The following is an 18,328-nucleotide window of genomic DNA, read 5'->3' on the forward strand; positions in this document are numbered from 1 at the left end:
ACAAATAAGCAGTTGAACTCTTAGAGAGCCTTTGAATGTTATTAAACTAACAAAAAGGGTTGTGCATGTTTACTAGCGCTACTCAGCAACAAAAACCATTGAATCTATTATTCTAATTCCGTAAGGAATTTCTTGTGCACAGCAAAACTCTTTGATTTATTAACCGATTTTGATGATTGATGTGTTAAATTAAAGGGAATTATCTGCAGAAGTAATGCAATAATTTTTGTCACGCTCAGTTCAATGTGCTTCACCCCACTGGACTTTAAAGTTTCCATATATTTTTAAATATAACTGAAAATTTAGTTAAGTTTATCAAACATATGATTCATTTCCTTTTAAAAACATGAAACTGTATTCCGTGGGATTTTTTGTGAAGGGAAGTTGTGACTAAGTGGAATCTCTTTATTATATGTCACATATTGGTGTAGTACCGGGTGTTTACCTTCAAATCGCGCTGTTTGGTTTTTATGACGTTGTGAATCCAAGATGGCCGCCATGTGTGACATCTATTAATTAAATTAATAATAACTCTTTCCAGAGTAAAATAATCGGATTTTAATTTACACCATTGAATTCAGCTCGAAAAAGCAAACAATTTGGTATCTTGAATCATTGCTCTATGTCCATTGGTTACCGAGATATTGCACGCGGTAAACACAGAACATTGTCCCCATGTTATCCTTATGGGGAAAAAATAAAATTGTATATCTCGCTTATTTCTTAACATATCTGAATAAAAAATGGTATGTGGATTCATATAGTAGAGATTACCTTGAATGTGCCCTAAAATCCCCCATATTGACATTTCCGTGGCAGCAAGCCTGCATACTCACTTCCCATGTTATTCATATGGTCAATATTTTAGCATGCTTGTTTATGAACATACGTTGAGAAATGATGATGTGTGGTTCCATTTCAATTATTTATTGAAGCATTTGAAATTCGCTGAGTATACAGGTCTGCTGCTACGGGGGTATTTTAGCTATAAACAAATCTCACAAATTACAGGTAGAAAATAAAAAATACTATAATTGTGGCTATATGTCATTTTGTGGGATTTTGAATTAAGCAATTGTATGATTGGTGGCGATAGATAGGTAATGACATATAGAATCGTGTTCTACCAGGTGTTTTGTCTGAAAGTGTGGCCTAGCTGGTGTTTTGGCCGCCGTCTTGGATCCACCATATTGGATATTAATACATTTTTTAAATGTAATGATAGTGTTGTGACACATCATTATAAACTAGATGTTTACACTGATTCCAATTCTGAAAACCATTTTTAAATATCGTTTTTTGTTTGGAAGATATATTGAAATGAAAACTCCCCCCATACATTACTTACAGACGTTTCGTACTTTGAACATTTTTTAAGATTATTTTTCTCATATCTCCAGTTCTTATTATCGCTTGCAGTTTGTTCTAGTCTAAAAATATTCAGTGATGTATGGGCTTTCATTTAAGTTATTGATCATTAAAATCGAAAATCGGACGAGTTAGATTCGAGCTATGAACCCCAACATAAATTTAACTTTTTACAAATCAGTTTTTATTAAAAGACTACTATCTCGGGTTGTTAATATGTCAATATGTTCATTCTGGTCTCAAATTACTAAGTAAATGTTTGGTTTTAAATTGTATTAATAACTAAATGAAATCTGACTATTTGAAAATAAGTCATGGGCCTTTATTTAACATTAATAATTATTTTTATTTTGAAATTTGTCTTTGGTTAAAGCAGTTAAAGACATACAGGGCTGATCATCAGGGTTACAACATTTGTTTGGTGTAAGTACAAAGTAAATGATGTGTGATGAAGCAAATAAGACTAAGAGGTTCCACAATGATGATATATCACCCTTCTTATTAAAAAAGGTTGCAGCTTACATAACAAAGCCATTATGCCATTTAGTTAATGTTTCATTTTTGAGTGGTTCATTTCCCGAAGCACTTAAGGTGTCTGTAATAAGACCAATATTCAAAAAGGGGGACCCTAAACTTTGCAGTAGTTACAGGCCAATAACCGTTGTATCTGCCTTTTCTAAGGTATTTGAAAAGATCATGCTAAACAGGATGTGGAATTTTCTAGAAAAATATAAAATAATTTTCTAAAACCTACATGGATTCTTAAAAGGTAAATCCACCACATCAGCAATGTATAACTTTATAACTGAGGTGATACGAGAACTAGACAAAGGTAATTATTCGGCTGGTGTCTTCTTCGATTTAAGTAAAGCCTTTGATATGGTTGACTATGGTTTGCTGCTCAATAGAATGAATGAAGTGGGGTTGAGAGGACTGGCTCTGGACTGGGTTGAACCGTATCTTTGCGGCAGGAGCCAATTTGTTGAAATGAAAATTTTGTTGAAAGGGCAATAGATGAGGCTGGTTGCATGAGAACCTATCCCTCTGCTGAGAAATCCATTGTGAGAGGTGTACCACAGGGCTCCGTTCTGGGGCCTGTCCTTTTTCTCCTTTTTATCAACAACATCCCCTCCTGCACCACATCCTCAAAATTATCACTATTTGCTGACGATACCTCCCTTTCCTTATCTAGCTCCACTTTGTACAATCTGGAACAATTATCTTTTTCTGAAACAAATAATTTAATTCAATGGTTTGACAACAACTTACTAAAAATTAACACTGGAAAAACTCAGCTTATAAATTTCCATTTAAATAAGAGCCGAGATGTTGGGCTTAGTCTCCTCCTGGACAAGACTGAGGTCCACCCAACTGCAAATGTAAATTTTTTAGGGTTGATCTTGGACGAGAGACTTAGTTTTTGCAGCCATGTCAAACACATTTCAAGTAAACTCAGTTCTGGAATTTTTGTTTTACACAATCTCAGAAACAATGAAAATCTAGATGTGCTGCTGACGGCTTATTATGGTCTCATTTATCCTCATCTAGCATATGCTGTTGCAATTTGGGGATATGAGAGCAAACAAACCAAATTTATTTTCAAAATCCAAAAGATGGCTGTGAGAACTATTTCCTCTTTGCGTAAGCGTCAATCCTGCAGAGAGTACTTTTTTAATTAAAAAAACTGGACTTTTCCCTCCATCTACATTCTAGAAACTTTGACCTTTTTGAAACAAAACTTTCCTGAATTTGACTTCTCTACTAAAAATCAATACACTTTGTGCAATTCATTTAACTTGCCAATTCCTAAACACAAAACTTCTTTTTTCAAAAAACACACATTGTACATTGGCATAAAGCTTTTCAACTCACTTCCATTATCCCTTAAGTTGGAACCAAGCCTTTCAAAATTCATAAAACAATTAAAACATAAATTGCTAAGTATAACCTGTTATAGCGTCCAAGAATTCCTGAAATGTTTTGAAAGCTCTAATCTATATAATTAATACGCTACATGAAACTTTGTTGGTTGAACTCCTCCGCCATTTCTTAACCGATTTGATCCATTGACGTCTCATTGAAAAGAGCGTGTTGCGTAGATTTGCAAACTGGCCTTCCATTTTTGAAAACATTGGCTTTGGAAGTTCCCATGTTATCCTTATGAAGAACATAATTGTTTATATTTTGATCAGCTGTATAATTTAATTCCTGTTATTTATTTTTAAATTCAATGAAACGCATTGAGTACTTATTTACTATTTGAGTTTGTATAAACATAACCCCCAAGACGGATTGTGTTAGTATATGGTTGTATCTTAAATTTGTGTATTTATTGTTGTTTTGTGTCACTATGACGGATTGTGTTAGCATGATTGTAACTTAAATTTGTGCATTTATCGTTGTTTTGTGTAGCTATAATTTGTTTAGTTGTTGTTTTTTTTTCCTTTTAAATGCGGAGGACAAGGCGACAACGAAACATAGACAGGAGGCGTAATCGTGATAAAAACCGCAGCTACAGAATAGTGGCGAGTAATATGCTTAACTCATCACAGTCAGCACCTGACCCTGGACAATCTCAACTATTAGGTTACAAATGCGCCCTAATACTACCCCAAAACGACTTTTCGTTCTCAATTGGCCCTCTATCAATGACCTGTGTTGCCTGTACAGCGAGGCATTTTGAGAAGGAGAAAACTGGCCGGAATGCTTTAGGTTTGAAGATAAACATGGTCTGAGTTACATACCGGTAATCTTTGAGTTTTAGAGACTAGTTTGGGGTGTACGTCAGGATTGTAGTGCCGGTCTTTTTGAGTTGAAAGGAGGAGTTGCAAGATTAATAAAGGAAAGATTGTGTTTTTTTGAAATTTTGATGTGTCCATGACCGTACGTAGTCATTCGATGAAGTAGACATGGTGTTAATTTTTGTTTATAAGATATTTCAATTGCTAGATTAACCTAGAAGTCCACTTTGTATCCTCGAACATGAGGTGCAGGGCTACCGCCAGAACAGAGCCAAATAACACGTAATTTCACAACCAAAGTTTCACGACCATCGCGGTTTTTTCACGACCAATCCAGCCTTATGGATTATAGTGTGTTTGGTCGTGACAATAACTTTAATATAATTGTAAATTGAACAGTTTAGTTCAATTGAAACACATAGTTTTATTATAACTAACAGGATAATTGAAGGATTGTTTAAAAAGATTTAGATTATTCCAGACAATTCACGACTGTACCGCTTGTCCCTGACCATCACGTTTATGATTTCTATCATAAAAATTTCAAAAATTAAAATATCGTCATATTTCAATGTTTTATACACAAAAGAAGCACACCTCTATACAAACATAACGATTTTTCGGGTCTTAGGTAAGTTTTTTCGGAGTTATACAAACTTAAAAAGATTTTATTGGCTTTTTTTCAATTTTTTGAGTTTTTTATTTTTTTCTAGAAAGACCAAATATACCAAAAGCTCAGTGACCTTTTTATTGTTTAATGGTCATAAAAGTAAATTAGTTTATAGCAAAACATAGTTATAAAAATAATATTAACTATTTTTAATATTCATTTAAACGTCCGTTATGGTCGTGACAGGATTTTGTGTTTTTCTACTGAAGATGCTCTTTAAAAAGAAAACTACCAAAGATATTGCATTACCATGGACATTTTATGAAACTTCAAATGTTAATAAAATAAAAATAATAATAAAAGTGTTGAAAAAAGGGGAAAAAAATTTGCAAAGTGCTTTTCCTGAAAACGTAAGTTTTTAAATTTTCACTCAAATATGACTATTATTCGTTTTGAAATAACTCCTGTAATACTTTGCAATTGCTCGAATTCGAGCAACATGTACAATAGTCTATATAATTAATACGCTACATGAAACTTTGTCGGTTGAACTCATCCGTCATTTCTTAACAGATTTTATCCATTGACGTCTCTTTGGAAAGAGCGTGTTGCGTAGATTTGCAAACATTTTTTTAAAGGTCCCTTGGGCTCTGCCCCAGTGGCTTTGAAAGTTCCCATGTTATCCTTATGAAGAACATAATTGTTTACATTTTGATCAGCTGTATAATTTAATTGCTGTTATTTAATTTTCAATTCAATGAAACGCATTGAGTACATTTATTTACTATTTGAGTTTGTATAAACATAACCCCAAAGACGGATCGTGTTAGTATGGTTGTATCTTAAATTTGTGTATATATTGTTGTTTTGTGTAGCTATGACGGATCGTGTTAGCATGATTTTAACTTAAATTTGTGCATTTATCGTTGTTTTGTGTAGCTATAATTTGTTAATTTGTTGTTTTTTTCTTTTAAATGCCTCCGACGCGACGATAACCAAATATAGACACTCCTGGAGGCGTAATGGTGATAACGACCGCAGCTATAGAACAGTGGCGCATAATAGGCTTAACTCATCAGAGTCAGCACCTGACTATGGACAATCTCAACTATTAGGTTACAAATGCCCCCTAACACTACCCCAAAACGACTTTTCGTTCTCAATTGGCCCTCTATCAATGACCTGTTTTGCCTGTACAGCGAGGCATTTTGAGAAGGAGAAAACCGGCCGGAATGCTTTAGGTTTATCAATAACGAAGATAAACATGGTCTGAGTTACACACCGGTAATCTTTGAGTTGATTCTTTTAAACTCATTGTAAATATGACTGTTATTCGTTTTGAAATATGTCCTGTAATACTTTGCAATTGCTCGAATTCGAACAACATGTACACTAGTTTGTAATTATTATTGTAAATATTAGAATTAGTAATTGATGTATAGTATAGTATATTTGTATTGACTTGGCTAATGCAAACTGTATCATTGTTACTTTGGCCCAATGAAATGATTTGATTTGATTTGACGTCTAAAAATTGTAACACTGATGACCAGCGCTGTATGTCTTAAACTAAAGAATAATTTTGACAAAAAAATAATTTAATGTTAAATAAAGGTTCATGACTATTTTAAAATAGTCAGATTTCATTTAGTAATTAATAAAATCTAAAACCAAACATTTACCGAGTAATTTGAGTTCAGAAAGAACTTAGTGACGTATTAACAACTCGAGATATAAACCTTTTAATAACAACTGATTTGTAATAACAATAAGTTAAATTTAATATTGTGTTAGGGTTCGTAGCTCGACTCTAACTCGTCCGAATTTGATAATCAATAGCTCAAATGAAAGCTCATACATCACTGAATATTTTTAGACTAGACCGAACTGCAAGCGTTAATAAGAACTGGAGATATAAGAAAAATAATCTTTAAACTGTTCAAAGTAAGAAACGTCTGTAAGAAATGTATGGGGGAGAATTTTCATTTGAACATATCTTCCAAACGAAAAACTATATTTATAAACTGTTTTCAGCATTGAAATAAGGGTGAAAATCTAGTTCATAATGATGTGCCACAACACTAACATGGCATTAAATAATTTTATTAATATCCAATATGGCGGATCTAAGATGGCGGCCGAAAACAACGGCTTGGCCACACTTTCAGAAAAAAATACTCGGTAGCACACGATCCTACATGTCATTACCTATCTATCGCCACCAATCATACAATTGCTAATTGCTTAATTCAAAATCCCATGAAATTACATATGACACACAACTAGGCTATAGTCTATTTTATTTTCTACCTGTAATTTGTGAGATTTGTTTATAGCTAAAATACCCCTGTATCAGCAAACCTGTTTACTCTGGGAATTGCAAATGCTTCAATAAATAATTAAAATGGAGCCACACACTAACATTACTCAACGTATGTTCATAAACAAGCATGTAAAAATATTGACCATAAGAATAACATGGGAAGTGACTATGCCGGTTTGCTGCCACGGAAATGTCAAAATGGGGGATTTTAGGCCATATTCAGAGTGATCTCTACTATATGAATCCACATACCATTTTTTATTCAGATGGGCTAAGAAATAAGCGAGATGTACAATTTTATTTTTTCCCCATAAGGATAACATGGGGACAATGTTCTGTGTTTACTGCGTGCAATATCTCGGTAACCAATGGACATAGAGAAATGACTCAAGATACCAAATTGTTTGCTTTTTTGAGCTGAATTCAATAGTGTAAATTAAAATCTGATTATTTCACTCTGGAAAGAGTTATTATTAATTTAATTAATAGATGTCACACATGGCGGCCATCTTGGATTCACGACGTCATAAAAACCAAACAGCACAATTTGTAGGTAAACACCCGGTACTACACCATTATGTGACATATAATAAAGAGATTCCATATAGTCACAACTTCCCTTCACAAAAAATCCCACGGAAGTTGGATATGTGCAGTTTGCTCCTATTATGTCATTTTAATATTTACCTTTTCTGTTTATTTGTCAATTTACTTTCATATACAATGATGACTGATTAAATGTATGGATCACCTTTATGGCCAATGTAAAAAAAAATCACTTGCTAAAAACATGAGAGCTAATCCAAGCGAATCAATATTTGCTGAATATCTTTTACGAATAGGAAATGGCCATGAGAGCTATCATAATGATCTTGGTGATTCATTGATACGGCTTCCACCACAATTATATTGTGAATGAAAATATCATTGACAAAATCTTCAGTGAAGGATTCTCTGCAGATGCTTGAAAAAAAAAATCATGTGATACTTTCACCAAAGAATGAACATTGTGACGAAATAAATAATAAAATAGTTGACCAACTAAATTATGACAGTCGAGTTTACTACTCAGTGGACACTCTGATTCAAGAAGAGGGAGACCAGTTACACTTACCGTACCATATCAATTTATTCACACATTAGTACCAAGTGGTTTACCTCCTCACAAATTATGCCTTTAAAAAGGTGTAATTGTAATTTTACTAAGGAATTTAAATCCACAAAAAGGACTGGTTAATGGAACCAGATTAATGGTAAAGAGATAAATAAAAAAAGTCCTAAATCTTGAAATTATTACTGGAAGTTCGGCTGGAAAATGAGTGTTACTGCCCCATTTAAGTTTAGAACCATCAGAAGGAAATTTTCCCCTAAAATTCAAACTTGACAGTTCCCATGTTGAATCGCTTTTGCCGAGGACAGACACTTGAAAAAGTTGGTCTTTATATCCCAGAGCCCTGCTGGTTAACTGGTTAAAGAACGACGAAACCAAAGTCATCTGGCTAAAGATGTTAGAGTGTTAACAAAAAACATAGTATGGGAAGAGTTTCTCATTTAACATTTAAAAGTAAGATGACAATTTTAACTGGTCTGTCAGTCAGTATTCTGTAAGCCTACTCTGTTAGAACCTTTATTAAAACAGTATCGAGCTTAACATTTTTATTTATTGTAATCAAAAGTTTAGCTCTTCAAAGTTTTTATTTATTTTTTTTGTGATAAGTTAAATGTTAAAAGATTATTTAAATTAGTTTAATCAATGATATTGAAATATAGTTAATACTAGCAGAGTACCCGTCCTTCGTACGGGGTTGGCATATATAAGTTTAAAATGCTTATAGCGGTTATACTCAAGCTTTGCGTTTGCAATGGTAGAGGACACAGTTTGATAAAATTTGCTTCTTTAAATTGACGGTACAGTAGACTCTCGCTCATCCGGATCGGCCTTGTCCGGACTCCCGGTAGTCCGGATCGGCAATCGTGATTTTTTTTTAGCGGCACAGTACAGTAGAAGTCCGATTATCCAAGCGAAACGGGACCGAGACTACCTTGAATAATGAAAAAAATCGGATAACACAGCAGTAAAAATTATTACTCGTGGAAGTGCATATGCCCGGGCTATCATTACTGTAGACCTGGAACAAAACTCGGACGAAAAAATTATACCGGTGGAAGTGCATATGCCCGGGCTATCATTACTGTAGACCTGGAACAAAATTCGGCCGAAACAATTATTACCGGTGGAAGTGCATACGCCCGGGCTATCATTACTGTGGACCTGGAACAAAATTCAGCCGTAAAGATTATTACCGGTGGAAGTGCATATGCCCGGATATCATTACTGTGGACCTGGAACTAAATTGAAAAAACGGCTATATACAGTACAGTATTGTGTATTTGCTCGACTCTCGATAGTCCGGATTTTTTGTAATCTGGATGAGCGAGAGTCTACTGTATATACTAATGGTATTACACATCTACCATAGCCATAATGTTCTACCACTTCACCTAAACAATAAAGAAAAATAAATTATAACGAATTCACAAAAAATCAAAAATTATTCATGACATTAAAAACATAAAATAACTGTAAACAATCCTACTTTGACAGTTCTCATTGCGTATCACAGTTTTTTGTTGCTGCTTGGATCAAATTAGCTGTTTACACAAATGCAAAAAATTGTAGTGCTACACCCTGTTGGTAAATCTTAGCCTAAATGCTTTTGTATATCATAGAACCAACTTTTTTAGTCGAAACAGCTGACTAAATTCTTTAATTCCCTTTAAATATGAATACTCATAAGGTTAACATGGGGAACTACAGAGCCACTGGGGCGGATCCCGAAAGGATTTTTGAGATAAGAATATGCCTATATGTTAATCAGGAATGCGAGGTATCATCATGCTAAATTTCAGCCCAATCCGTCCAGTGGTTTATGCGTGATTGAACTTCAAACAAACACACAAACTTTCAGCCTATTAGTAAGATTATTAACTGGAAACAACTAGTTTACCTCTAAAAAATATTCTCAAAGTGCAACGAGCAGCAGCAGCAAAAAAAAAATATATATATGTAGCTTACCCTGATAGCTACATAAAAAATGCTTAAAAGTGATACTACGAAAGGCCACAGCCATTTTAATGTGCTTGGATTGTGACATTTATAATTCGGTTTATATTTTTCTTAACCAACAGAATATTCATCTGGAGAAGAAGTTCATTGTGATCTTATCATGTCTAATAACATCCAAACACAGAAACCTAGCCTCAAATAGTACTTATCTTGATAGATGATTTGCAGTGGCCTATTACAGACCGTGGTCCACTTGCTTGTGAGACTTTTAAAAGTAACATAACACTTTGACTGTAAAAAAATAACACAAAGAGTAATTACCATTTAAGCAGCTACTGTCATGCATGACAGAAAGGTAATGTTCCTTTTAAAATAGATTTCATCATCCTTTATAAGATACGTTGATTAACAACAAAGCATGTAAACGTCACTATTTACATAACAGCTAATTTACAGGATTAGATTTTTATAAATGCAGCTTACATTATTTGTTGCCAATGAAGCCGCACGACCATATGAACGAGAACGAGACCCTTAACAGTTCAAGAATAAAAGCCAGTTTCACTACAAGTGTTTTCCACTACACCTTACATTACGAAGATAGATTATATTGACAACCTTATGTAATTGATAATGCTGAGACAACTGACATCCACATTCCGCATGTCAAGGAATTCCAATTTTTTTTTTGTATCCCCACAACCAATTTTTCAAAAATATGTTAGATGGTTATTCATTGGCACAGAAGTGCAGTATGATAAACGACATGATGAAGGAAAAATAAAACTTACACAGCTTAAGGGTGAACCTTTCTTTGAAGTCAGAACTTAAACTTGCCTTCTCAACAAACAGATATTTTTCCTCAAATAAAAGCATAGATTTAATCTGCACTACACTGATGAAATAGCAGAAATGTTTACCACAAAAGATCCTTAAAACGATTTTAATACGATACGGTTTCCAAAAGAAGAGAAACCAGTTAACGTAGTAATAATAACTCCGATGACGCACAATATGGCAAATATTTCATTCATTGAATGAGCAACCATGTTTTGTAACTAACTCAATAGTGCCAATAGTCATTATTGTGTTTACACTTATTACTCATTAAACAATGCTAAATGCTCAAAATTTGTATAATTTCACGCTATTAATCGCAGTTAGATGAATTAGTGTAAGCCTTGAAAGTAACCCTTGATTTTGACGAGTTTCACCTAGTTATTGTATAATTCATCATGTGTGTTGCAGCACTAGTTGTACTAACATCAATGGCGGGCTATGCTATGGCTCCAGCACCCTTCGACCCTAGCACATTTGCTCTCTGTTCCGTCGGCACTGGACTGCTCTCTTGTGCTGCTAATTCCATCAATCAATACCACGAGGTGCCGTTTGACGCCCAGATGGCACGCACAAGAAACAGAATACTAGTCAGGGGTCATCTGACGTGAGTGCAAATGTTTATTATGTAATGCTACTTCTATAACTACAGTGATTTTAAGTGATTATTCATTAGAAAACTAACACTACATTTTAACCCTTTGGGTCCCAAGTGCCGATCACATCGGCACTTCAGTTTTATCTGAAAAGACCCGAGTGCCGATCACATTGGCATTGCCGTTACGATCGAAAAAGCCCGGGTGCCGATGTCATCGGCACTATGTATGTATGCGAAAAAACCCAAGTGCCGATGTCATCGGCTTTTCGTAAATCTACTACTACAAAATTATTTATAAAGCTATTCCACCGAAAGATATATCAAACGAGAGCAAATTAAATTCTCTAAGCAAGTAAATTCAACAACACGCTCAAAACATACTTTATATAGAGCTTGAGAGTAAGAAGAACGACAAAATTTGCGTGGCGTTGACCGGTCTGTCTGTACAGCTGTTGCGCATCAAAACATTAACTCGACGTTGTTGACATTCACTGTGAAGTACTAAATGTTGTTTGTTGTTATTCGTGAGTTTGTTTAGTGAATTTTATTATGAAATGAAGTAAAATGAGTTTCTATATAAACTATTGTTGCTAAAATAGATTGTGTACTTACAGAAAGTTTTTCAATTTGCACTGATTATGTCTTGAGTATTAGAAGCTTTGTTTGAACATTTGATCTAGGACTAACCTGACTTCTCTGTCCTCTGTTGTATTATTTCTTTTTAAAAGCTCTTATTACTCCAAACTAATACTCTATTCCTTACTTTTCATTGATTAACACTTTTCCATTTGCATGTGCATGAACTTGTTTTTAGTGTGAATTAACTAAATTAGGCTGCCTATCTTACCGTTTAACTAGGGTATGCCTAGGCCTAACTTGAGATCTCTGTCCTTCATTTATCATGAGAGAACTTTTTATGAAGTACTAGCTGTAACCCGCGGGCTTTGCCCCGTTTAACTTCTTAATTTTCAAGATGATCTCGTTCGCATGGCTCAATCACGTCCTGGTTGAAGTTCGTTCGATACGCTCACTCACCTTTAGGTTGGAGCTCGTTCATTACGCTCACTCACCTTTAGGTTGGAGCTCGTTCGCTGCGCTCACTTGCCTTCAGGTTAGCTCGTTCACTACGCTAACTCGCCTCCAGGTTGAAATTCGTTCGCTATGCTCACTCACCTTTTGGTTGCAATTTAGCTGTTGTCATAAATGTAAAAGAAATAATAGTGCTGCACCCTGTTGGTAATCCTTGTAACTTTAATACTATTGAACATCATAGAACAGAACCAACTTGTTTAATTGAAACAGCTGTTAAGATTCATTAATTCCATTTCTCATAAGGTTAACATGGGAAACTCCAGAGCCACTGGGGCGGAGCCGATTGGACGGATCACGAAATTGATGGTGTATAAACCTATTCCATGAAATTCTACACGTATGTACCAAGTTTCGTGGCAATCGGTTCAGCGGTGTCTGAGTTTATCACTGCCAAACAAATATATATATATATATACAAACATCCTCTTTTATACTTATAGATAGTTACTTATAATTATCCTATATGCCTATATAAAGTTGTATGTATCTAAAAATTAGTATAAAAACAGGCCTAGTTAAAACTTACAGCCAATCAAAATGAGTGAGAAAAAATCAAAAAGAAAACATTCCCCTGAAAGTGAACGAACACTTATTTCAAATATACTGGAGTCCGGTGTAACATTTATTGATGGAAATGAAAGTGATGATTCACTATTAGATATTTCTTCTTCTTCAAGTGAGGACGTAGACGACACTGATGAAGATCCCGACTACGACCCTAGTGGTAAAGATGGACTTACCCCTAACAGATATAGTTTTTTATCCAACTTTAGGCAAAATGGAAGAAACTTGATGTCTGATACCAGTAGTGACAGTGACAGCCCTCTAATGCAGGATAGGACTGAATGTGATGTAAGTGTAAACCAAACCTGTTCTACGTCAAACAGTGAAGATAATATTCTAGATCCTGATGATCCTGTAGGCCTACCTATTGATGAGCCAAGCACTTCTACAGGGAGGTCTCATGTTGTGTCGAGGACCCTAAACAATAGGCCTACCGGTAGACAGAAGAAGAACCAAAACAATAAAACTAGATGTAATAGGCCTACAAATCCCAAATCAAAATCAAAAAAACAACCGGAAAGCCCAGAAAGCAGCGAATGGGAGGAGCTTGACTCCGACGATGACCCTGAATACAACCACAACTTTGGATTCTCAGAATTACCCGGTCCTAAACATTGCCCACCTAGGAATTCAAAGCCCATTGAGTATTTCAACCTTTTTTTTACTGTAAATCTACTAAATACCTTAGTAACTGAAACAAACAGATATGCTGGGCAGTTTTTCAGAAATAATCCTGCTGTAAGAAACCGCATGAAAGATTGGGTCCAGGTTAGTCTAGGAGAAATGAAAGCTTTCATAGCTATTGTACTCAACATGGGCATCATTAGAAAACCCTCAATACGAAGTTACTGGTACACTTCTTCCTCTCAAAAATGTGATTGGTTTGGTAAAGTACTTAGGCGAAATTGATTCCAAGCCATTTTGAAATTTTTCCATCTAACAGACTCAACCGCTCTAGCACCACTTGATTCCCCAAATTACAACCCCTGTGGACAATTTCAACCTCTGATAGATCATGCGAACCGCCTTTTCCATCATTACTACATACCTCACCAAAAGTTGTCTGTGGACGAGTCACTAGTTGGCACCAAAAAGTGAGTCGCTCTCACACAGTATCTTCCAAAAAAAAAAAAAAACATCACAGATGGGGGATAAAATTGTGGGTGCTTTGTGATGCTTTGACCAACTACTGTTTAAAATTTTACTGTTATAAAGGAGCCAAATATGAAGACAATAGAGAAGAAATTCAGCGTCTAGGGCAGGGCTACTTGGTTGTTAAAAAGTTGTTAGAGATGGGAAATTTCCTAAACAAAGGATACCATCTATACCTTGATAATTTCTTCACTTCAAAAAAATTAACTAGATTTTTGTATCCCTAAAAAGCTATTAGGCAAGTTCCCTGTTGGCAAAAGAGTTTACGTTCGTAAAGGACCTTTCTTATTCATGGCCTTTCGTGAAAAGGCAACCAACAAAACTCAATTCATTTTACTATCATCCAATGCCCGAGCAAAGAGTGTGCGTTACACAGTGAAAAGAGGAGGAAAACTGTTAATTAAGTGGATGGGAGTGCATGGGATGGGAGGTATAGACGGGACAGACCAGATGCTCTACACCTATCTGGATGAGCGTAGGTGTATGAAGCATTTCAAAAAGGTAATTTTTAATATTTTTGGTAGAATGGTCTTGAATGCATATGTCCTGTATAAGTTGAATACAGACAGACCCCTCTCCAGACTTCACTTCCAGGTATCCATCATTGAGGAGTTGGCAAATGAATGGTTTTTAGTAAAAGCTCCGGTTGCTGAAAATAGAGGGGGCGGCAATGGATTTTCACCCAACAGGAAATTTGGATTAGAAAAACTAGAAGGGAATAAGGAAAGCAATTGTTGTGTGAGCAGTGGGAAAAATGACCCCATGGGTAAAAGAAGAAGGTCAAAAACAATTTGTGTTAATTGTAGGCGTGGATGTCACTTGGACTGTCTTCCTCGACACAAATGTAAATAGATGAGCCGTTCAAGAAAAATGTAAATATGTAAATAGTTTTAGCGCTAAACGTTTTATTTCAATTTTTTAACAGAAAACATTATAACCTGTAAGAGATATGTGCATAAAATGAACTGCTTTCACATTCTTCTCAGTAGCTTCTCAGTGTCTAAAATTGGTGAAATGGGTGGACTGTCTTCCTCGACACAAATGTAAATATATGAGCCGTTCCATAAAAAATGTAAATATGTAAATAGTTTTAGCTCTAAATGTGTTATTTCCAAATGTTTTATTTCAATTGATTAACAGAAAACATTATAACATAAGAAAAATGTGCATATAATGAACTGCTTTCACATTCTTCTCACTGTTCTTCTCAGTAGCTTCTCAGTGTTTAAAATAGGTGAGAGACTTCATTTTACCTTTTTATTTCTTGCATGATACTTATTTTTAATTACTGTAAATAGATCCAGGCTTATAAATGCATGTAGAAATGTTATTGTAAAAGTATTTCTGTAGTATGTGGTAAATATTTAATAAAATTGGGTTTTATAATTACTTTATGAGTTTTTTTTATTATATGTCGATTTCGGCAAAAAAGTAACGTATTTTATTTTTATAAAAAAAATGCTTATTTATTATTATTTTTTGCTAAAACTTTCACAATATGTTCTTTATTCAGTGCTATTTAATAAAATAATAAACTTATAGGAAAAAAGATACAGTTAACATTCTTTTTATGGGTTACAAAATGAAAATTAGAGAAAATATTAGGCCGTTCATACATAAAATTGTATATATATATATATTTATTCATATATTTTTAAAATTTTACTTATCATTGTTAAAGAAGATTCTATTAGCTAAAAGATAAAAAAAATTATAACTCTAGCTGCTTTCTAAGGTGAGTTATGAATATTTATTTGATAATAGTACAAAACAGCTGAAAATGGCTTGGGATTCTGGGGTATAGTGTGCATAGAGTAACTGGGTCATCTGGTGTGACAACACAACTAGTGGTCTGGGTCACCTCTGATACAAAATTAACACAATGCTTGGGACCCAAAGGGTTAAGGGGTTTCCTTACCAAGTTTTCTTATTTTTATAATTGAATGGTAATGGCTTGGCATACAGTAGACTCCCTCTTATCCGTACATATTTTAACCGGACATCGGTTTAACCGGACTACACTCGGCGGAAATAACATCTCTTTAACCGGACAGTTTTTATCAGCACATTGGTTCAACCGGACTAGATCGGCAGGAAGTGGGCAGTACTGATACGTCTGTTCTCGTCGGAAAGATTTGAGACCAGTAATCACGTGTCTTAATACAACGCTCTCCTAAATTTAAGTAGAAATTAACAGTAAACAGTCCGTTGGAACGAGTTTTTGGGATGTCGGTTTAACCGGAAAACCCGTTTTCCGGACTGGCCTTAGTCCCGAGGAGTCCGGATAAGAGGGAGTCTACTGTACTTATTATAGATTATTTTATTACCAACAACAATCTAGTTTATAGAACAGATTAACAACAATCATATAACTTTACTTTCAGTGTAGGGCTTATAGCTCATTTTCGGTCAATGAAGCCACAGAGAAATAAGATACAGAGGATACAAGCTTATGAGACAATGGTGAGCTTTAGCTCTGGCATGGTGGAGCAGAAATGTACTTTTAGCAAGGAAGGAGCCCGAATAACGATGGCCATATCACATTTTTTGCACGTGATGCCGCGAGGGAAAAGGAGATCAGAAGGGGACGATAAATAGAATATGCTTTAGAGACCGGCGACAACAGGTGCTAGACCACTTAAAGCCACTTAAGTGAATCATTGAATGTATCCTCTGTATCTTACTACCCTGTGTTGAGGCCCATTTTTTTACTAGTTGAACCTTTATAAATAAAATACTTCAAGATTAAACAAAAATTAGGCCTATTCAACATGTAAGAGAAGAATTGCAGGTAAGCGTATGCAGAAATCTACTTCCTATTTCCCACGGTGTGTGGCATCTTTAGGGAGATTGTACAGTGTTTTTGTTTTGCATTACAAACACTATATAAAGATTTATTAGGTACAATGTTCTTTGAGTCTCAGTGTCCCTCCGCACCTTACCGAAGATGCTGTATTACAAACTCGACGAACGTTGTATTTAATTTTTTGTTGTGATGATTCCAGACCAATTATTTGACAATTAAATAAAATGGTTAAAATACCTGATTGTCGCCTGTGATCGAAAACTTGTACCACAAGGGGACACTCAGGTATTTTAACCTTTTTATTTAACGTTGTATTGCATAAATCTGTGTATATAATGTAAAAAGAACACTCCAATATTCTGAAGATGCCACACACCAAGGTAAATACATTGGAGAAAAAACAAAAATGTCAGCAAGAGCTAAGACTACAAATCAAGTACTGTAACTTTTAATTCATTTTTTAGTTCTTGCCACTAAGAAAATAAATAAAAATTGTGATTTAGGTTTTATGTCTTCCTAAAAATAAAACCCTCAATGGGTTTAACACTCTTTTGGGATTAATGTTTTAGAATAATATACATGTTTGTAAAACCAATTAAATTTATGTATAGGAAAACGTGGGTAATCAAAACTTGTGAGTCTGACTTACTTCATGGCTTAGTTCCTGTATTACCGTGGGGGACGTAGGGCCGCAACAAAAGCTCTCCACCGTACACGGTTCTGGGCCAGCTGCTTTACTTCTCTCCAGTTCCTGCCTTCCTCCTCTATCTCCTCCAAGTTATCTTTGGTCTTCACTGCTTTCTGCTTCCTTGGGGATTCCACTCTAAAGCTTGTTTGCTGATGTTATCATTTGGTCGTCTTAGAGTGTGGCCCATCCAACTTTGATTAATTAAAATTAAAATTAATTAAATCTGTGATTATAGGTCGGCCGCTTAGAAAACGACCTCCTCCAGCATTGGTTTAGCATTAGCGCGCAGGTCATTTTCTAAGCGGCCGAACTATAGTTAAAAAGTTTGTAACTTTTAGATGAGTTAGCTAAGTCAAGGAAACATATGGGCTAAATATAGCTAAATATATTTCAATAATTCATGTATTTTTTTTCCTAACCTGCTAAAACAGCTTTTAGTGAATTTCCCTATAGGGTAGTAGCTATTACCGTAGGTCTCATGG

At 35.0% G+C, this 18,328-nt stretch overlaps 1 protein-coding gene across 6 annotated transcripts in view; it reads left to right on the forward strand.

The window, feature by feature from the left end:
- The window catches only part of LOC128987365 (protoheme IX farnesyltransferase, mitochondrial), a 47,161-nt gene that overhangs the window by 6,298 nt on the left and 22,535 nt on the right, over nt 1–18,328 (forward strand). For all 6 annotated transcript variants that reach the window (XM_054408177.1, XM_054408174.1, XM_054408176.1 and 3 more), the window contains exon 4: nt 11,358–11,553. In XM_054408177.1, coding sequence (XP_054264152.1) covers nt 11,358–11,553 — 196 coding nt within the window. The remainder of the gene's footprint in view (nt 1–11,357; nt 11,554–18,328) is intronic.

Source organism: Macrosteles quadrilineatus, unplaced genomic scaffold (assembly GCF_028750875.1).
Source record: "Macrosteles quadrilineatus isolate MER2022 unplaced genomic scaffold, UCM_ALF_1.0 Scaffold_2__2_contigs__length_208266976, whole genome shotgun sequence".
Classification (NCBI taxonomy): domain Eukaryota; kingdom Metazoa; phylum Arthropoda; class Insecta; order Hemiptera; family Cicadellidae; genus Macrosteles; species Macrosteles quadrilineatus.